A 22,966-nucleotide genomic window follows, 5' to 3' on the forward strand; every position below is an offset into this window, starting at 1 on the left:
TCTAGATTGGTTCTAACTGGGAGAACCCCCTGTGTAAATGTTTTTCATTGGTTTTATGAGTATTCTGTCCCTGAGTTACTAAGGCTACATTCACAAAGCAGGTAAAGTGACCCAAATTGGATTTTCTGGCTAAATCCACCCCAATTAAAACAGTCTGACTGCAGTCCTTCTCATCCAAGTAGTGATTGGTTGCAAAAACAGATGCTATCTGAACCTTTTTGGTTTTGATATTTGCCTAATATACTCAACATTGGACAAATGTTTAAAATAGATATTTGGGCTCGGAGATGCTCAGCACTCGAAGTTCGAATCCCAAGTCATGGTGCTTTGCCATCAGCAGCCGGAATCAAATACAGCACAATTGGCCGTGCTCTCTCCAGGTGCGTAGATGGCCTTTTAAGTGACTTTTAAGTGACGTTGGCCGGCACAGGCATCTGGAGCTGGGTGTTAAGTCCAGAAGGTTGGGAGCATTGCTAGTGCTAGGGGGAGTTATGAACTTGTGGGTTTACTGGCTGTAAGAGAGGGGGAAGAAGACTAAAACACTACGACAGGCAGAAACAGACCTACAAAAAAGTTATTTATTAAGAATTTTATTAAATTTACCTGCATTTTATTTACAAGTGATACTAAATACAATTCAAATGTTATTACAACATATTACAATGACTTTACTGAAGATCTATCTGTACAAACACTTGATTTGATATCAGGGGTATCAGAAACCGGGCCGGGAGCCCCACCGCACAGGGTGGTGTTCTTTACCTTTTCAGAACTTTTAAGACTAAGTTCAGATTATTTTATGAATTTAATATAGAGGAATTAAAATGCTCCAGGTCCCAAGTTCATTTCTATTGATTTACTGATCACTGGTTACAATCTCTACTTGTTGGAGATCTACATTCCTACAGACTTCTGCCGCAGTGAGCATGGTTTGGCTCGCTTGTCCCCTGTTAGAGCAGGGCTCTTCCATCCTGGTCCAGATGGGCCACTGTCTAGCACCTTACTAAACATAATGATGTACAGATTAGCTGAACTGGGTATGTTTGAACAGGTAGATCTCCAAACTGAAGATGAAGAAGCCTTCATCTTGTATAGGCCTCTTTCACACCCAGCCAGAAGGCACGTTCAATGAATGGTTTAAGGAGCATAAAAATGATGGCCTTAATAGTCTGTTAATAATAAAGGTGCTACATTATTAAAACACTGAGGGAACAAGCTGATCACTATCTTCAGTAAAGTTCCTTGTAGAGACTATTCCAAGGGTCACTGAAGCCGCTCTGGTGCCCAAAACTTTACTGAGCCTTGCTAACAAATGCTGTTAATATAAGTATAAAAAGTGTATCTCATTAAAAATAACCTGATCTGTTCTACACAGCTGATCAACATCTGTAGAACTATCTGAATCCACCTGGAGCAGGGTTGTCTAGGGTTGTACTAAGCTCTGATATTAATGCAAGTAATAGTAATCAATGATGTGCTATTCTCTGTCCCACTACCCACACTCTATATATCTGTAGCCTATAAAACCCTGTGTTTCACATTGGTCACTGCAGTACACTGCATTTCAGAGCTGTAGTAAGTACAGTATAATATACAGATATCTGATCTGTGGCAATATAGAGATTTGAAGTATATGAAATTCCCTTATATCCAATATATTTGACATATAAGCCAACTTATTTAACATATATACAAACATACGGGACACATATATGGCAGAAATTTGTGTCGTGAAAAACCTTGCATCTACAAAATGCCAACTTTTACAGGAAAAAGAAAATATCTTCAACGGAAGGATAAAAATATAAACAATCTGTACGATATTTATTATATATGTACTATAATTGATGTGTACTGCATATATGCATTAACTGTTAATCAGAAGTATCTGTATAATCCATATAAATATATATATATAATGTGTGTCATATAGGTGGGGATAACCACCCTTGGCTCGGATGACTGAAAGTGTTCATTATAGAGGCATCACTCATCCGAGTCCTCGTTCCCCTCTGGCACCAATGGCCCGTGGGGCACCACTGTTATGACTTTAGGAGGTCAAAAGTCTGTTATCGATACACCTTCACTAGAACATCCCACAAAGTTAGCGGTCACTGAGCTTTCCTATCAGAACATTATGGCCACTCCTGGTGTGCCTGAACTCTGCCTGGGGCGTCAAAGATGCAACGTGACAGGGTTTGAGCGCACCAGTCCACTGTGGCAAAGGGCGTGGTAATAGGGTACCAGGTGAAGGGTGGTAGCATCTCGGAAACCGCTGACTTCATGGGACGTTCTAGAGCTGCCATGGTGAAGGTGTACGAGAATGGACGTCTCACACATTTGAGTGCCTCCCAAAGCCATAACCGTGGTGCCCCATGAGCCATTGATACCAGAGGGGAAACGAGGACTCTGGCGAGTGGTACTGAGGCCTTCCATCACCTAACAGTCCATGCCATGATGTCCCGCAAGTGTCATCCAAGCCGAGGTTGGTTATTATCACTATTAGGTAGGTGGTCATAATTACTCTGATACGATTTCATTTTTCAAAAGTTTGGTTACATCATAAATTGCAATTGTTTGTGGATGAATTTGTTACTGGCAGTAGAAGGTGAGGACGTTCTGCTGGTTTCCTCTGATCAGCAGGACAGGACAGTGTAGTCCACAGCTCAGTGTGTCCAGCCAAGCCATGTAGAGTGAGCTGGGGCAGTCGCTCTGGGGGACAGGTAATGAACTGCCATACAGACATGCACACAAACAGTGAGTATGGCAATGCTCTGTTTGATATGTGTTAGGTCTTCAATGATCAAATATAATAGTACTGGAAACAGTTTTCGCATAGTTCGGGTATTCCCAAAAATCTTATGAAATTCCTCTGTTAATGATTATTATGAACGGGGATCAGTACTCACACTAAGACTAGAGCAGCATGTTTGGAATTCCTCCGGATGATCTCGTTCAGCCTAACCTTCCGCTCAGACTGTGAGAAGAGATTCGCAAGGTGGTCGGTCAGCACCATAAGGAAATAAGGAAAACACTCACACGTGCAGGCAGAAATATGCTCACCTTGAGCCTCAATGCATCCATCTGCTTGTCTGAAATCTTCCAAGGGCCTTCTGTCCTTTGCTGCTGCACTGAAGTGAAATCTCCCTGCTGCTGTCCCTCTCTGAGCCTGAAGGAGGCGACAGAGTCTTCAAAGCGCTTCAAGCTAAAAAAAAAAAGGAGGTTGAAATTAAGGTAAAGTATTTTTGAGATTCGATTCTGCCAGAGGCCTCATAGAATGTGCCGAACATCTTACTTCTTGGGAAAAGGCGGCCGTTGGCTGTCTGTCATCACAATGACATCTCGGACATCCAGTCGAAACCTCCGCAGTAAAACCATCATCCTGGGAACAGAGGCTGATTAGTGGTCAAGACAAACACAGCTCATGATGAATAAGCAACTCAAACTGAACGGAAATTTACTCTTTGCGATCTTCCTCCATGGTCTGATGCTGGCCTATGATGAAGACTCGGACTTTACTCTTCCTCCAGCGCTTCCTCCTGCTCAGCAGATATGGGACCAACAGTGTCAGGCCTTAAACAGAGAGGAAATACAGGAGGAAGCCCTCAGTGATGATGATGATGATGATGATGATGATGATGATGATGATTAAGCTTCTAGTTGGTCTAAGAAACTGGACCATTTATAGTCCTGCTTACTTGCAAACCACCTTTGGTTCCAAAAAGAACCAATGTTTGTAACGGAGATGAACAGTGTGTACAGAACCTTCATAGAAGGTCCAAATTAAGGCTCTTCACTTTGGTTCTCCTTGCTTGAAACATGATTGTGTCCCAAACTGCCCATTGGTAAAATGCCATTGCCCATTCTATGCAGTCAATGGCAGTCCAGCAAGGATTACAACGTCCAGAACTGGAAACTGGATTCACGGTCCAGATTTGAAGACTGTTCTATGGCATCTGGTTTGGCATATGGTTTCTGACGAAATGCCAGACCAAAATCGACCTGCTTAGGAGGTCTCAGTTCACTTTTGGTGCCTACTACAGTTTGCATGGCCATCACACCAAACCTCGAACAGAAATCCACCTCTATCATCAGACTATGAGAAGATCACTGCAGTTAGGAACCATTGGAGCGCCTGTAATCACAGTGTCCTACCTCCATCATCTGAGATCCAGTACACATCAATAGTCTTCTTCCCTTGTTTGTTCTGGAACACTGTTCGGACGTCATCGCTCATAATGTGGTTGGAGGTTTCGATATCTGGGGCAGAAGGTTAAAGATGTAGACAAAATGTTGGGATGTAACATACATTATATGGACAAAAGTATCTGGACACCTGCTCATTTATTGTTTTTTCTGAAATTAAGGGTTTTAAAAAAAAAAGTTGATCCTGCTTTTGTTGGAGTAACTGTTTCTACTGTCCAGGGAAGAAGTTCTACTAGATTTTGGAGGAGCATTGCTGTGAGGATTTGATTGCATTCAGCAACAAGAGCAGTATTATGATCACCTTCCCTCCACATCATCCCCAACTCCCCAAATCATCCCAAATAAGTACTAGATGGAGCTCCACCAGCATCATTCCAGAGAACACTTAAAGGGGCACTACAGTCAAAACAGCATGTTTTAATTATACACTATACGGACAAAAGTATTGGGACATCTGCTCATTTAATATTTCTTTTGACATCAAGGGTATTGAAAGAGTTTCTCCTGCTTTAATTGGAGTAACTGTCTCTACTGTCCTGGAAGAAGAAGGCTTTCAGCTAGATTAGTGAGGATTTGATTGCATTCAGCCACAAGAGCAGCGTTAGTAAGGGGCCTCATCATCCCCAACTCTCCAACTCATCCCAAAAGTATTGGATGGAGCTGCACCATCCATCATTCCAGAGAACACAGTTCTTCCACTGCTCCACAGCTCCTCAATGCTGGGGGGCTTTATACCCCTCTACTAGCCCACTCCTGGCATTAGGCAGCATGGTGCCAAGGTCAATCAAATGAATGCTATTAAATCAAAAACTTGTAAGGGTCAGGATGAAGTCCTGGTAGAAGTGGTAGAAGGTTCAGGGGAAGGTTTACCACAGTACTAGCTAGGGAGGCGTTACTTTACCTGATTCTCTCTCAGAACTGTCGCTGTGGTCAGACTCGATTGCCTCATCACTCTCGAACGCCTGGTTTGCTATCAGATAAAAACACCAGTCATTTTCCAAATAAGTCTAACCGATCATGCCAAAAGGAAAAGGTCAAACATTCCACACATACACACCTTCACACTGTAGCTCTTCTGTAATATCAAGTCCATCCACCATTCTGAGGATGCTCACCCCGTAGTTGGAATCAAAAGTATCGCTAAGAACAATTGAAGAGAGCTTTTACTCCACAGCCCGAGATAGCTCGTTAATCCCCACCTTAAGATCAATGAACATCGCCAGCGCCGGCCCTACTTACTATATCGTGTTCACGTAGTCCTCCACGCTGTTGGGGGGGCACTCTTTCCAGTTCGTCTTGAATCCCAAGACCAGTGTATTCGGCTTCATTTTCCCCAGGCCGGAAGCCTTTCAAGGGAATAAAGCAGTGATGTGAAGTTCTCCAGGAAATCTACTAGAGCAGTGGATCCCAAGCCTGGTGCTGGAGAACCCTTACTGCTCCCAACATACCTGATCCAGCTACTCAGCTCACCAGTGGTATCCAACATCTTGGTGGGTTCCTGCTCTAACGCACCACCCTGAGTTTAGGAAGGTCCTCCGGGGGGTGTATTAGAGCAGGAATCCACCAAGATGTTGGATACCACTGGTTGGATACCACTGGCTAACCAGCCCTTCCTGACCTCAGGGTGGTGTATTAGAGCTGGAACCCACCAAGATGTTGGATACCTCTGGCGGGATACCACTGGCTAACCAGCCCTTCCTGACCTCAGGGTGGTGTATTAGAGCTGGAACCCACCAAGATGTTGGATACCACTGGCTAACCAGCCCTTCCTGACCTCAGGGTGGTGTTTTAGAGCAGGAACCCACCAAGATGTTGGAAACCACTGGTCTAGACTTTTCAAAAATAAGCTGCTACAAAGGGTTCTTTAAGGGTTCCAAAGGGTTCTCCCTCAGAGAGTGACCCTCATTTTCAGTGCTGCAGCACCTTTATCTTTAAGAGTGTAGAGGAGACTGTTACCTGCATCAGGTGACGAGCTCCCTCTCTGAGACTGTCCCCTTTGAAAGGAGTGTAGAAGGATCGGACCTTCCTGCAGTTCAGCCACTTCACCAGTTTGTCCGTGTTTTGATGGGACGTGGGGGACTCGTCGTCGTCCTGAGACAGAGACAGAGGAAGGTTTGCATGTGTTCGGGCCATTTTCAGGCTAGATGGGGGGTGGTGCTGTCTCACCGGTCTCACCATGAGAATGTCTCCGCAGATCATCAGACTGACATTCTTAGTGAAGGAGCCCACAAAGTCCACCAGAGCTGGACGCAAATTGGGAGGACCGGTCAGAACCAGACACTGTGGCCTGCCAGAATACGAAACAGGCCGGTGGTATCAGTCGCGTCATCAAACACAAATGAGGGTTTACACTTTTTCTTTTTTTTAAGCTTTACCTGAAGTTTTTGACGTGGTCTTCTACACCAGCAAGAGACACTGAATAGGACAAAGCCATGTTGTAGGTACCAGCCTGGACGGACGAGCCCCAGTTCACCTCTGGAAGGAATATATGACTGGTTATGATTCCTGTTATGGTGGATTTTCCACTGCTATACACTTAAAGGGGCACTCCAGTCAAAACCCTGTGTTTTAATTATACACTATATTGACAAAAGTATTCGGACATCTGCTCATTCAATATTTCTTTTGACATCAAAGGTATTAAAAGAGTTTCTCCTGCTTTTATTGGAGTAACTGTCTCTACTGTCCTGGAAGAAGAAGGCTTTCAGCTAGAGTTGTGAAGATTTGATTGCATTCAGCCACAAGAGCAGTGTTAGTGAGGGCCTTATCATCCCCAACTCTCCAACTCATCCCAAAAGTATTGGATGGAGCTCCACCATCCGTCATTCCAGAGAACACAGTTCTTACACTGCTCCACAGCTCTTCAATGCTGGGGAGCCTTTATACCCCTCTACTAGCCCACGCCTGGCCTGGCATTAGGCAGCAGCATGGTGCCAATAGGTTCGGGTTTATCTTCTCCAGAGAGATAATACTTCTCTGCAGGGACTAGGCAAGCTGCGTATGTGCATTTGCACATCTGTGTCAGCAATAGGAGCAACTTAAAGTAGCTAAATGCATTCAGTACAATGAGCTTCTTACCCGGTTTCTTGTACGTCACATAGCCGAACAGGAAGAGGATAATGCCGAACGTAATGAGAGCTGCCCACCAGGTGAGCAGGAACATCAGCACCACAGAGATGACCGATCCAAACAGAGCAGTCCATTTACTGTAGTATTTGAAGGATGGCCTCCATCCTGCAGAGATACATCAGGTGCAACGAAGCAAACCATTTATATAATATAACATTTCCTCTATTTTAGTCTATTTCCTTCAAGCGTATTTAACTGAGCAAAACAAGCTCTGATGGGAAGACTCCTCTGAAGGAACCAGTTACATGTGGCTTCTCACCTGGAGAGTTGGTGATGGAGGCATGGAAGCAGCTGAAGTTGATGAGGGCGTAGGAGCACAGAAAGAAGTTAGAGATCAGAGGAGCGATGACGTTCAGCTGGGCTGAGGAGACATATAGAGATGTGTGTATGGATTATTAGGTGTAATTAAGATACATGATTCACAATAATGTCTAATTAAGTTAAATATTAATTGTTGAATAATATATATTATATTAATAAGATTATTCAACTTCTTTCTAACCTAATTTTACTTGTTGTAAGTAATTTCATCTACTGACAGTATCGTACTCCACTGGCAGATCCTGAAAAAAAGCTGAATTATCTTGTAGAATATTTCTTGTAGAAAAATGATCTGCCAAAGAAATAAGACCCTATATGTAGATACAACCCCTTACAGTAAAAAATGAATTAAATAATCATATACTGTTTATATACTGTTTGATAAATATTAGATATGTATACCAAATTTAAAAGGGATCTGACTTGCTAGATTACACACAATATAGAAGTTTTGCAGTGAACATGATGAAAGGACATTTTCTATACATTAAAGTTTAATAGGGTTCACCTTTATGTCTCTGGAAGCTGCTTAGACCCCTTTTACACCTGGTCACTTCATTCATCTATCAGAATTCTATCTTAACATCTTATCTTATTTGTTGAATTTTCCCTTTTTTTCTGCCAATTTACAGCCAGTTAACCCACCTCCACACACACACACACACACACACACACACACACATATATATATATATATACATATATACATATATACACACACGTACAGAAAGGATGAAGAGACCACCCTACATGATCAGTTTCTCTGGTTTTACTATTTATAGTCTGTGTTTAGGGAAATTAACATTAGCGCTGTATTTCATAAACCATGGACAACATTTCCCCTAAACTCCAAATAACAATATTACTATTTAGAGCATTTATTTATTTATTTATTTGCAGAAATGACAACTGCTCAAAAACAGCTGCTCAAATAATGCAGAGAAATGATGATAATAATTATAATAAAAGAAGTTATTATTCAGATTTAATCACAGTACTAATATCTGAACTCTGAGAGCAGTCAGAATCACTATGCTGAAATAATAACCTCGACTGACCAATCACAGCTCTCATGTCTCGGCCGGCTCTCCACTAGTCTTTCACTGTATTGCTGTTGGGACTTTATGCCGTTCATAGTCTGTAAATTCAGGTACCTCAGCTTTGGCTGCCATACATGTAGAGATGCAAATTTAAGAGAAGAAATTAAGTGGTCTCAATTTTTTGGTAGCGCTGTATATATATATATATACACACACACACACACACACACACACACACACACACACACACACACACACACAGAAGGCGGTCTGAGACACATTTGAGCCATGTAAATCCAGAAAGGGACCACTTGACCAGTTGATCACTTTCGGACCACATGCTTGACAACAAATCACTGACTACTGATCACAAGCTGACATGACGCTCATGCATATGAGATTTTGCAAATGCGGACCACGCTAGCTGAGGCAAGGAGGAGAACTCCAGAAATTTGGGCTGGAGTTCTGGGGGGCTTCGAGCTGATGGGACCCGAAGCCAGACCCCCCCCCTTGCCAGGTAGAGGTTGAGCATGATTGGATGATCAGGAGGAGCAGGAGCGGTGGTGGGGTGCAAATTGTCATCTTTTGAGAAAGAGAAGGGAGAGGAGCGGTTTTACAGTGTGTAGAAATAGAGGGGAGGAGCCTGGGCGTGGTCCTTCTCCCAAACTTTCAGTTATTACATAACTCCATTTAAACTGCTGTCAGAGCATAACCTACACTTCCAAACTAGAACTCACCAATCAGAATGAAGGCCAGAGCAATGAAGTAAGTCAGGACATAGGCTCGCAGTGGCTCACTGTTTTTCCCATATCCCTTACCAAAGAAGCCTATGTAGGGGTATATGTTATCCCTGCAGAGACACTAACAAAAAAAAGAAAAAGGTAGATACGTTAGTGAAGTCTCTTACTCACTGCCAAGACCTGGTGGCCGGAAAAAAGCTTCTTACCTGGAAGACTTTGGGTGCAGAGACTAGGAAGGCAAGGGCTGAAGACAGACTGGCTGCAAAGACGCCGGCAGTGATGAGGGGGCCGAAGGCTGAGACCAAACTGAGCACCTAAAATAGCAAACACACAACTTACAAAATCATCCTGGATGTCCTGTGTGTCCCCAATTCCAGTTGTCTAAAATGCAGATGAACAAAAACCTTGTTATTTAGGTTATATATGAGAATATATATAAGAAGACGTACGAGATTCCAGATTGATTGAGTCTTATTTAAACAAAGATAATGATACATATTTATGTATCAAATATTTTTTTTTTTTTTTTTTACACATATATATTTATTATGTATATTATATGATTATATTTGATTACATACACATAGATTTTTATATACATTTTTTTACAATTTATTTATTATGAATAGTTTCCTTCTTCCACCACTTTGGTACAGCCCTAGTGCTGGCAATGCTCTCAACAATCTAAGAGCGTAAGGACCTAACCCCTGAAGCCCAGCCACTGCCACTGATTGGAGGAAAGCTCCACCACACCAGCTAACAGACGCCTTGTTTGGCACCTTTGTTGTTTGCTATCATATGCCAACACCCACTCTGTGCATACATATACACATACACACACACACACACACATATATACAACAATGAGCCAAAATATTATGACCACCTGCCTCATAAACTGTTGGTCCTCCACATGTCTTTTAAACTCTAGGCTAAATCTTGCCATGTATCTGTGATATCTGGCACCAATATGAGAAATATTAAACTCATTGGTCCAGCACCCCAACCCCCACCCATTGGTAAACAACACACTCTGGGCTATTGGTGACAGGGTTGTGGGTTCGATACCCAGGCTCAGCAAGCTGCCACTGTTGGCCCAGCCTTGAGCCTTCTGCTCCCCGGGCGCTGGAAGTGGCTGACCACTGCTCTGGGTGTGTGTGTGCTCACTGCCACTAGTTCACTAGTGTGTGTGTGTGTGTGTGTTACCTACCACAGATGGGTCAAATGCGGAGGACACGTTTCACTGTACATACTACAGTGACAGATACGTGGTCGGACTGGTCAGCAGTTGCACAGATTGGCAGCAGAGGGCCTCTCATTCCCGTCATTCTGTTGGTTCAGACAACGTGGTCTGTCTCACTATTGCGCATCAACAAGGCCTGGGGGCCCAACACCCTGGCACCTGACAATTTGGCCCTTCATGCTGCTGAACTGACTGTACATCCCAGATCTTCATATGCACTATTGCACACAAGATGAGTGGTCATAATGTTTTGGCTCATTGCCGTTAGTGACGCAGGCAATACTAATAGCTGATTAATACCTGGAAGCTGTTGGATAGGCCAAAGGAGCAAGACTGGCTCTGCTCACACTCGGTGAAGTTCCAACCTAGCTTGCATCCTAAACCCTCACATGGGCTGGAGAAGTTCACAGGCAGACTGTCGTTCAGGTTCCCGGAGGCATCACGCACCACACACGCTCCTGCGAGGAGGAAACCGAGAAGAGACTAGGTGACCATAAGTAAGGACGGGCCAGGGCAGGCTTGTTCCATTCACCAGGGCTCACCTGCAGTTACGGAAATGGCTAAATAGCTCATGGTTGTCCCGAAGATGGCCGTTAGTGTTCCTTTTGGAATGGCAATCTCTGGATCCTGTTACAGTCACAAATACAACACATCAGTATACATTTACTCGTAGTCCTACAAGCCCTGGGCTGCGTCCAGAAACTTTTGCTACTCCTCCTCCTTTCCTACTGCCTCCCTCTTACCCTGGAAGAAGGTGGAGGAATTGGGGGGGGGGGGGGGGGTAGGAGCAGTAATAGGGGGAATGGGACAGCTGATCCCTTTTAGATATGATGTTGACCACTGATGAACTCAGCCAATCACAACACTCCTAGTACTGCCCAGCCAATCACAGCTATTGCATAGAGCAGCACATTTACGACAATACGACAAGTCCATTGTGAATGAAACTCATGCTCATTGCAGAGATACAGTGGAGAGTATAATCTAAATATAATCTAAAATACATATATGAAATATAATCAATTTTAATTTATTTCATTTATATATAATAATATATAATTTAATAAAGTTTTACTGAACATACAGTACTTGCGTAGTACTGTAGCTATATAAGCCAGGTGGAAATCAGCAGAGGAGCGTAATTAATTTAATTGATATTGTTGTTGCCTGACATTTGATAATATTTGATATTTTTAATATCAATATAACTGATATTATTGTGTGTTGCCTTCTCCATTTGCCCGTGGTCTCTAGGCATGATCACAGTGACGTCACTCCATAATCTTTGAAAGACTTCCTGGGTAGGATACTTTCATGGATGAGGGGCATCTTTCGGCTTCTTTCGCCTCCTGCAGTATTTGGACAGGTGGCAAGACAGCGCCACAAAATCAGTTTCCGGGTCACATAGGAGAGGAGGAGGAGGACCGGTAGGAAAACAAACTTTTGGGGTTTGGGGTTTCTGGACGCAGCCCTGGTTTCAGCTTTAGGGCATTGAATACGTTGTTGAAAACAGAATCCTAGCCTTACTTTCAAGTCTCCTGAGATGTTGGCACCTGCCAGGATGCCAATAGCAGAGGGGAAAAAGATGGCAAACATCTGGAAGAAATTTCCTTCCGAGCCTCTCCAGTCAGGAAACAGATTCTCCACAAAAATATCAGCTGAAAAGGAGATCATCTGAGATTAGGAACAATTCTTGTGTTCATTTTCACTCTTTCACAATCCTCTCCAGGGTGAGGTTATCCCTATTGCTTGTGCACTTTTTTCTACCACATCTTTTCCTTCCCTTCGCCTCTCTATTAATGTGCTTGGACACAGAGCTCTGTGAACAGCCAGACCTTTTGTGTCTTGCCCTCCTTGTGCAAGGTGTCAATGGTTGTCTTTTGGACAACTGTCAAGTCAGCAGTCTTCCCCATGATTGTGTAGCCAACAGAACTAGGCTGAGAGACCATTTAAAGGCCTTTGCAGGTGCTTTAGCTTCATTCATGAGTTCATTAGCTGATTAGAGTGTGGCACCAGGTGTCTTTAATACTGAACCTTTTCACAATATTCTAATTTTTAAGAAACACTTGAAATATATTAGTCTGTGTAATGAATGAATATAATATACAAGTTTCACTTTTTGAATTTAATTACTGAAATAAATCTCTCTAAACTTTTTCATGATATTCTGATTTTATGATCAGCACCTGTGAAATGTGTACTCTGCATTTTACCCATCTGTGGTAGTGAACACACACACTAGTGAATTAGGCAGGGAACACACACACACACACCCAGAGTGGTGGGCAGCCAGGGGAGCAGAGTGGGTGATGGGCCTTGCTCAAGGCGGGCCCTAGCAGTGGCAGCTTGCTGAGCCCGGGTATCGAACCCACAACCCTGTCATCAATAGCCCAGAGCTCTAACCTCTGAAAAAGTGGAAACCTTTGGTGCTTTGAAAACTTTGTTTTTAAGCTGATACCTCGGTAGTTGAAGAAACCCATTGCCTGTTCCTCTGGAGTGGCTGGAATAACTGTACCCACAAAATAGTTTACGAAGGTCACCATGAGCACAAGGAAGAACAGAATCTGGGTCTGGAAAAAGAGACAGAGACCCTTAGAACATCTTTTCAGAGCAAAGCCGAAGTCATGGCTGATAAAAAAAATGATACAGTAGAGTCCAGCTGAGGCTTTACCTTCGACTCCCATTCCATTCCAGCCAAAGAGATGAGCAGAAGCACAGTGATGGTGATGGTACCAATAATACGCACATCGTTGATTGAATCCACCATGACGGCATTATATTCCTGTTTCATAAGGAGGATCAGGGATTAAGGAGGTCTATTTTTGTAAAAGTACAAGTTAAACCTTAAATAACTAGAACTGAATTTGTTTTGTTAGAGAAGGAGATTTCCCTTTATTGTTACTAAGCTTATGTGTTACAGTACAAAGCAGGGTCAGCCAAGAGCCAAGAGCTCAACAGCATGCTGGGGTATCAGACCCACATCCCTATGATCAAAAACCCAACGCTCTGTAAGTCACAACTGAATACAACCAACAGTATTTTATCTGCAACTAAATGTGAATCAATGGTCCAACAACAATAGCTTAGTGGGCCTGGGTATTGAACCTACAACCCTGTGATCAAAAACCAAAGGCCACAACTGAATACAACCACCAGGATTATTATGATCTGTAACAAATACGAACTACTGTTTTAGCAACTAAAACTGAATTATGGGCCCAACAACAGCTAAGTGGACCTGGGAATTGAACCCACAACTTTGTGATCTAATACATCTAAGACAAAACTACATATAACTGAATGAATTATTTTGTCTATAACAAATATGAACAACTGTTTTGGCAACTAAATGTTAATTAAGGGCCCAAAACTAGCAGCTTTGCAGACCTGAGAACTGAACCCACAACCTTGTGATTTAATACATCTAAGCCTAAACTAAGCATAACTACTAATTATTTTATCTACAAGAAATAAGAATGACAACTGTTTAAGCTATTACATGTGAACAACAGTGACAATATGGCAGACCTGGGTATAGAACCCAGAATCCTGAGATTATTAACCCATCACTCTGTAGATCTAAACCACAACTAACTGAATTATTTTATCTACAACTAACTAACAGAACACAATTTGTTCTGGCTACTAAATATGAATCAAGGGCCACACAAAGGCAAACACGACAGCTTGGGCTGACCTGGGTATTGAACCCATAACCCTTTTAACAACCCAACACGTATATTTGGGTAACTAAATATAAGTGACGCAATTATTTTTTCTATAAGAAATAAGAACAGCATCTGTGTTAGCAATTAAAAGTGAGTCTAGAAAACAACAGTGGCAGCTTAGCACACCTGGGAATTGAACCCACAACCTTGTGATTTAATAACTCAGTGCTCTATACATCTAAGCCAAAACGAAATATAACTGATTAAATTATTTTATCTACAAGAAATAAGAACAACTGTTATGACATATGTGAATCAAGACCTGGGTATAGAACCCACAACCATGTGAGCAATAACCCAACACAAAAAATCTGCATTACTGGTGTAAAATGATAAACCGTGGTCATTAGAGCAGTTTTACAGATGTGTAATAACCGTCTCTTACAATCAGGAGGTCTCGGACAGTTTCTGCAAATCCCACGGTGTTGAGGGCACATCCCAGAGCATTGGCAAAGGAGAACACCACACCGATGGGACCCCCCATTTCAGGGCCCAAAGTACGGGAGATCATAAAGTAGGCTCCACCTGATGAACAAAAATGACAAGAATGACAGTCAGGGGACGCGAACAAGGGTGGAAGTGTGGGTTTGAAATTTGACACTCACCTGATGAGACCCTCCCGTTTGTGGAAATGGCAGACACCGATAAACAAGTAACTGAGGTTACCAGGACGGACATGAAGATGATGACCCAGGTGAGAACTGTAAGGAGCACAAATGGAGAGATGTTGGTACTCCATCTACAGCAGTGGTCTCCAACCTTCGAACCCAAATCTAATGCATTTCATTTAGCTAATCTGAGTCGTCTGTAGGCAGCAATGTGATGGATCAGGTGGTGTTGGTTTGGACAGAAGGTCTTTTTGCTCTACAGAAATAAAAATCTCCATAAGCAGGGATGGTAACTACTGACCTACAGGACATCACTTTGCCACATGATCGAGACATGGAGGGTTTACTCACTGATCCCTGCCTGAGATGTAATCCAGGACAACCTCAGGAACAGAATAACCCCCCAGATATTCAGCATACAGCGAATCTGCAACCAGTAATTAGGCAGAATTGTAAACCAGATCCACGCAATGTTGGTGTGTGCAGTAAATCTTGACTGAACACATACGGCGGGGTCCAAAGGTCTGAGGCCACACTGTAAATCTGGGATTTTTACACCTGGGATTCTAGGAATTGTTAAAAAAAACCAAATTAAATACAGACCAATTATAAGAAATAAGATAAAGAAGGACTATTCATAAGATCTCCTGGTAAATATTTACATTTACCTGATAACATACTTTAAATAAACAGTAAGGGATTAAGAGAGGTTGAAAAATTCCCATTTGTGGAGCATAAACCCATACAAACGTATATTATTAAACGACTGCAAGGAGAAATATACAATCTCAGACTTTTTATTATTAACATTTAAGAAATTTGACCAACAGTGGTCTCAGATTTTGGATTTTGGACCCCGTTCTTTATTTCTGTACTTCTGTAATTCTTACCATAACACCGGTCACCCAGCCGAAGCGGACAGGTTGCTTGATCTTCCCGTCGGCAGGGTTTTCACCCTCATCCTGCTCTCGGATTGCTGATAGGCTTCCCGTTCCTGAGTCTTCCATGTTGCTGCCTGTTTTCCCATCCTGAAACACACGCAGCCACAGACGTTAATACATAAATCAATGACAGGAATTGCAAAATATTGGTGTAGAGGTGGATGATGTGGTGCATATATTAAGAATATATATATATATATATATATATATATATATATATATATATATATATATATAGAGAGAGAGAGAGAGAGAGAGAGAGAGGGAGCGAGAGACTTGATAATTGTTCTTAAATCTGCATCTCTATGTGTTTGGCAGCTGTTTTATTCCAGACGTTTCATCAAACAGAGCTGAGTGAGATGAATTTACAGACTATGAACGGCATAAAGTCCCAACAGCAATGTGAAAGACTAGTGGAGAGCCGGCCGAGACATGAGGGCTGTGATTGGTCAGTCGAGATTATTATTTCAGCATAGTGATTCTGAATGCTCTCAGAGTTCAGATATTAATACTGTGATTAAATCTGAATAATAACTTCTTTTATTATAATTATTATAATAATCATTTCTCTGCATTATTTGAGCAGCTGTTTTGAGCAGTTGTCATTTCTGCAAATAAATAAATAAATAAATAAATCTAAATAGTTCTAAATAATTATATTTTTTATTTGGAATTTAGGGGAAATGTTGTCCATGGTTTATAAAATACAACACAAATGTTAATAACCCTAAACACACTGTCTATAAATAGTAAAACCAGAGAAACTGATCATGTAGGGTGGTCTTATTAATTTCATATATATACTTAGCATTTTTTATATTGTTTTATATTGTTTTTTTTAGCACTACGGTCTGGGCAAAAATACCATATTGTCCACCTCTACGCCAACTTTACAGGAGGAGGACAAACCTTATTAACTTTTAATGGAAGTTAATGTAAAAACATTATATTCCATTCCATTACATAAGTCATTTCATAAGGCATTTTGGAACATTTCTATTGGTCCATTTATCATGACATTTTTACATATAAAAATAACTGGATGTAAAAGTTTAGAACTACATATGTGTATGTATGTATGTATATATATATATATATATATATACACATAATATATATAATACATTGTATATATATATAATACATTTGACATCTGATAAGCTGCAATGGACAAAAATATGGCACAAGAAAATTTATAGTTAAAACAGTAACTTGTAATTTGTAGTTAAGTACAAAGTATTTTTATTCATCCTTTCTTGTATTAAACCCAATTAACAGTGGGTTGAGCTGCGAAGGTGTAACACAGATCTCTGTTAAATTTACCATCCAGACCCACCTGTGAAGCTACACCTGTCTAATAAGCTTGTATAGGTAATGTTGATGATGGTACTGTAGATGTATAACTAAAAAATCAGGTTTTATTAGATATAAATTTGATGTTGTATTTTACCTCCATTTAGACCTTGAACACAGATTTACTAAAATACACATTATGGACAAAAGTATTTGGACACCTGTTTGTTATTTATTGCTTTTTCTGAAATCAAGGGTATTAAAAAAGAGCTGATCCTGATTTTGTTGGAGTAACTGTCTCTACTGTCCAGAAAAGAAGACTTTCTACTAGATTTTGGAGGAACATTGCTGTGAGGACTTGATTGCTTTCATTGACAAGAGCAGCATTAGTGAGGTCAGGATGCTGGATGATGATGATGACGATGATCACCCCACATTATACTGAACTCCCCAACTAATCACAAGCATATTGGATGGAGCCACATCCATCATTCCAGAGAACACAGCTCTTCCACTGCTCCACAGCTCAATACTGGGGGGCTTTATACCCCCTCTAGCCCACGCCTGGCCTGGCATTAGGCAGCATGGTGCCAATAGCTTCATGTGTGTCCTCTCCAGAGATTTTTCTAAACAACTGCCCATACTTCTATGCAGGGACTAGACAGCAATGGGTGCAACTTAAAGTAGCTAAATACATTCATTACAAGGGGTGTCCACAAACTTTTGGACATATACTAGATATGCACAGGCTAAACTGAATAAAGGCACATATAAGCTGAAACGCTACCTCGAAAACCTTGCGCAGAGTCTCCAGTGACGGCCTGCTGCGCCGCAGCCGGCCCGTGGCTGTGGCATTGGAGTAGAACTCCAGATGAGGCACTGCATCCATGGTGCTGTAGATGGACGGCCTCCGGCCCTCCTGCCCTGAAACCCGGCGGTCAGGCTGCTGTCCTGGGGTCTCCATGCTGATGCTGACCTCACTGCTGCTGCCTCTCGCCTGAATGTTTCGGACGGCTGTCTGCTCCCCGCGACTCGAAGAGTACTGTGGAGGCGCCTCTTCGCTGAAGGAAAACCGGCCCTGAGGCAAGCTGTCCAGATCAGGCATTCTGCGCTTGGAGAAGTGGTGCCCCATTGGTGCGGTCCAGGCCTCGGTGACCACCTGGAAGCTTGGAAGGAGAAGGGCTTAGGTTAAGAAGGTAAGTGCAGGTTCTACAGAAGGGTCCACAGAAGGGAATGTGGGGCAATTTGTGGGGGGTATTTCCATATGCAGCAGTGGTAGGTCTTGAGAAGACCCCTGCCTTCAAAAAGGGTTGGATGTTCTTACGGTTGCATCACAACCTTCTCCACCACCCTTTACAAACCTTCCTTTGTGCCTGCATTATCACCATGATGTGTCAAGGTGCAAATGCATCTTTCATTGGTGGGACAGCTCAGCAGGCGAGATCCATTAGTGCATTTATTATCCTTAGCTGATAAGACCCTCCATTCAGGCCTGTGATCCATTTACACAGCAAGCTGAAATGGATAAGTGATGGCGTTTGAATAAGCGGGTGTCTGTTTCACGCTGGCCGTAGAGAAGTGGGAGAAAATAAGTCAATAAAGCAAGCCCCAAAAATCAAACAGCTGACTTACGAAATCAAATACAGCTAATGTTCATTTTTGTCTTTGTTGAGATCAGCTGCGTTTCATTGAGCTGGGCTGGGTTTGAACATTGGGGGCATTGGGGCTTCTTGGAGCACTGAATGCTGTTAAAACTCCAAAATAAAAGTTGGATTCTCTCAAGAACTGGATAACAGTAGCAATCTCGCTCAGTTTCAAAGCTACCTGACATATGTAATTAACTATATAATGGATATCTCTGACGTACACTTCACTGCCAAATGTTTGTGGACACCCCTTCTAATGAACGCATCCAGCTACTTTAAGTTGCTCCCATTGCTGACTTAGATGTGCAGATGCACACAGCTTGTCTAGTCGCTGTAGAAAAGTTGTCCCAGATGTGGGCTAGAGGGGCATAAAGCCCCCCCCAGCATCCAGCATTGAGCTGTGGAGCAGTGGAACTAACTGTGGTTGGTGCTTCATCGAATACGTTTGGGATGAGTTGGGGTGGTGATCAATCCTCCAACAACATCCTGACCTCACTAAAGCCTTCTTCCCTGGACAGAAGAGACAGTTACTCCAACAAAAGCAGGAGAAACTCTTTTTAATACCCTTGATTTCAGACGTCCCAATACTTTTGTCTATTTAGTGTACTTTCCCCATTAACAAAGTATCAAATCTTACCTTCAGTTGGCCAGAATCTTGATTCAAATAGTTTGTAGCTTTAAAGAGATTCCACGCGAGTTCTGGAAATCGGTCTCCTGTAGCTTATCTTCACAAGTTTCTACATTTATATCATATCTTCACTCCTCCCCTGCACGTGGGCGTGGGTGCTCCAGCACAGCAGAGTCCTCTGTTCATTGTAACAGAAGATGATGCATTCCCTGTAACCAGTTCTTCTGATGGTAAGAAACAGAATCGACCAATCCACTTAGTGTATCGATAAATCACTGCGCTGAAGACCAGTGGACGTTCTCGGCTGGAAGAACGACCGTATCGGACGAAAGGACACGTTTATCATATGTTTTGTCCATTTTGTCTCATTTATTCCAACTCTTTCTTCTGCTGACAGGCCCTCAACATCCTTCTGTCAGGCTCTGGGTTAACCTTTACATTCAATCATTAACCTCATAACGATGTTCAACAATGAAGCAGGACAATTATTAAATAACATGCACTATAAACGGCATGAAAATAAGGCGCCGCTGGACTTCCTTACCAACATGGCAACACGTTTATGAATTTCATTTCTGTGAAATTCATAAACGTGTTGCCATGTTGGTAAGGAAATGGACAGAGGTCACAAAAAATCATGACCTTGAAAAGACAGAATCTAGAGCTCACATAGAAAATTTGATGGGAACGACCAGAAAGAAAACAAACCAGAATGGTTGCCCAGCAAAAGTGGTTCCCACTTGTTGCTATGCTATCCCTAAGTGGTTGCTATGGTGTTGCTGTAGTGTAGTATACGGAGATGTAGGAGCTGTCGTCTCGCTGCTTGCACACGATCACTGTGGGCGCTCAGGTTTGTGGACGGTGGAGCAGATGGATGCTAGTTTTTCAGGGAGCTCCCGTGTCTGTGTTACCTTCTGGCTCTCCTTTTAATGAGGCTATAGTCTTATATTTATTTAATGAGGTTATAGTCAGACCTGCCAGAGTCATCAGACACACTCTGATACTGCCCAACACTCTCTGCCCTCCATAAAATCCTCTCAGAACTAACCTGTCTCTTTTTACCTTCTCCGAGTAAATGGTCACCCAGCCCGACCTGCTGGAAGACTGACCATTTACCTGCGTCAGACCAGCTGCCACCGACCAGTCCGACCAGCAGGCTCCCCCACCACCCGTGTCAGACCAGCTGCACACCCTCCTGCCACTGCTACCAGCCTAATGACCATGTTCAAACCTAAATGGACTCTTAACGATCTGCCACTATTACCCATCATTATTCTGACCATCACTGCCATGACTATATTAAATTCTACTGCACCATGATTATTATATTATGATTATGAATGCAGTACAACAGTATAGTTCCTCCCAAGGTTTCTTCCTCCAGCTCTGAGAGAGGTTTTCCTTCCACGGTCACAATTGGCTGCTCTGGGGGTCTTCGATTTCATGTCTTCTTCTGTTGTTGATTCTGATTTTTAACCCCCTTCCCAGACTCCTCTGCATCTCCAACCTTCTTTCTGAAGGCCTCAGAGAGCTCTTTGGATCTGGCCATGGTGATCTTCTTCACCACTCACTTCAACCAGCAAGAGCAGACCAGACTAAACGTCTGATGTTTAAATAAGACACTGAGACTCCTCCAGAATAATCCCCTCCAACCATGTTTAAATATATATTTGCGAAGTGTGGACTACGCTTGACCGAGGCAAGGAGGAGAACTCGAGAAATTTGGGCTGGAGTTCTGGGGGGCTTCGAGCTGATGGGACCCAAAGCCAGAGGATGGCTTAACATGGCTGGGCAGAGGATGAATACAGTTGGACCATCAGGAGGAGCAGGGGCAGCGGTGGAGGGGTGTGAATTTTCGCCTTCTAACTGTGCTTCTAACTGCCTGCTTATCAAGAGACTCAGAAGATCATATGTTTAAATCCCATCAACAAAACACCCCTCCATGGTCAGAGGTCTGAGAATAGGAAGATCCCCCCAGTAGGAGTTCTAACCTGCAGATGGGAATAAACAGTAAAACAGACTAAGCACGATATGGACAAAAGTATTGGGACACCTGCTCATTCGTGGTTTCTTCCAGAGCACCAACCATCAATCCAGTTATTACAGAACTCCATTATAGAACAAAATACACAATGTTTTCATGGGGTGTCCTAACTTTCACATGGCTGTATAATGGGCTGAGTTCATTCCAAACCAGGGGTGGTCATAATATTCAGAAATGACTGTGTAGACCCCTTCTTTGCAAAGAATGTAAGCATGTGACAAGGCCAGAAGGAGAGGCTATACTGGGTTTAAAAATATCACACAGATAGCTGGACACTAAACCAATAAGACCTTTGTAGGTCACTGTTGTATTAAACACCTCAGCATTCTTCGAGGATGAGTGGGCACATTCTTATTGGTTCCTAAATATCTCTGATTTAATATTTAATATTGTATTTTACCACAGTCTGAACACTGCATGCAGGTTTGTGGACAATATATGGGACAAGGTGTTCGTGTGTTTATTGAAAATCAGCAAGGACAGAAAGCCGTACAGAGGTAAACTTATACGATCTTTCACATAAAGCATGATCCTCGCTGAATAACAGCTACGGTCATATTTACATGTGCTTTGAGCCAACAAGTAATAAACTCTTCATGGAAATTCTGCTCACCAAGATTCAAGGAGAGGCTTTTGTGGGACACTGTTTCTTTTTTTTTACTGGAATATTCTTATCTGTGAACTTGAGAAGAAAGCAGCACTTGAACCCTGGCCTTGTGTGTGTACACATATGTGAATGCAGTGTTTCTGTAACTGAGTCACCTGCATTGATTCACGAACAACTAACCAACATTTCAGGAGAACACGATGTGCAAAAGCGTGAGGCCAAGCAAATAAACTGGACAAGCTGGCAGTAGAAATCAATAGCATCTAATTTTTCACAGAGTCATCCTAATGCTACACAATTCCCAACACTGAGTTCACATGCACTGTAAAAGCAGAATAAACAAAAAGTCAGGCCATTTTAAAATGATGTTTAATCATTTATTTAATTTTTTCCCCGATTATGAAGGCCAGTTATGTAGGCCAGTTACCCAATCTCTGTTTACGTGAACTTTCCCCATCACTAGCAACGTCCCCAACACTGGGAGGGTGTCCTCTGACACATGTGAAGCCAGTTATCTCCTCTCTTCCAACTGTTACTGATGCAGCATTGCTAGGTAGCCAAAGCACTCGGAGGAAAGCTCGGCTCTCCAGTTCTGATACAACGGCTAACAGACGCCTGTGCTGACCAACACCACACTAGTGACTGTGCTCTCCCTGACTCCGGCTGCTGATGACTCCGGCTGCTGATGACTCCGGCTGCTGATGATCTAACTCGCAACTCAGTTTGGTCAACAATCCATACAGAGCTGAGCCTCAACAACCTCAGTAAAGGAGCTGCAGCTGAAACTGGTTA

General features: G+C 42.6%; 1 protein-coding gene across 3 annotated transcripts; it reads right to left on the reverse strand.

Annotated features, from left to right (window-relative positions):
- Positions 1–574: 574 nt before the first annotated feature.
- slc12a10.1 (solute carrier family 12 member 10, tandem duplicate 1) lies at positions 575–19,840 on the reverse strand. 3 transcript variants are annotated; one of them, XM_072670630.1, is made up of 27 exons: positions 19,533–19,839; positions 18,037–18,415; positions 15,906–16,043; positions 15,367–15,442; positions 15,013–15,108; positions 14,793–14,932; positions 13,351–13,461; positions 13,138–13,249; positions 12,207–12,337; positions 11,222–11,306; positions 10,980–11,137; positions 9,643–9,750; positions 9,434–9,557; positions 7,595–7,696; positions 7,285–7,440; positions 6,582–6,681; positions 6,382–6,493; positions 6,163–6,297; positions 5,446–5,552; positions 5,264–5,346; positions 5,108–5,176; positions 4,156–4,260; positions 3,462–3,573; positions 3,296–3,382; positions 3,064–3,205; positions 2,910–2,977; positions 575–2,731 (listed from the first exon to the last, which is right to left on the reverse strand). In XM_072670630.1, exons 2-27 carry the CDS (start codon positions 18,379–18,381, stop codon positions 2,593–2,595), a joined length of 3,141 nt encoding a protein of 1,046 aa, XP_072526731.1. In that variant the 5' UTR covers positions 18,382–18,415; positions 19,533–19,839; the 3' UTR covers positions 575–2,592. The 3 variants fall into 3 exon arrangements, with proteins under 3 accessions (XP_072526731.1, XP_072526730.1, XP_072526729.1); XM_072670629.1 differs by having other exon boundaries at positions 6,163–6,493; positions 18,037–18,408; positions 19,533–19,840; XM_072670628.1 differs by having other exon boundaries at positions 6,163–6,493; positions 19,533–19,840.
- Between the last annotated feature and the right edge of the window lie 3,126 nt (positions 19,841–22,966).

Source organism: Salminus brasiliensis, chromosome 24, assembly GCF_030463535.1.
Source record: "Salminus brasiliensis chromosome 24, fSalBra1.hap2, whole genome shotgun sequence".
NCBI lineage: Eukaryota > Metazoa > Chordata > Actinopteri > Characiformes > Bryconidae > Salminus > Salminus brasiliensis.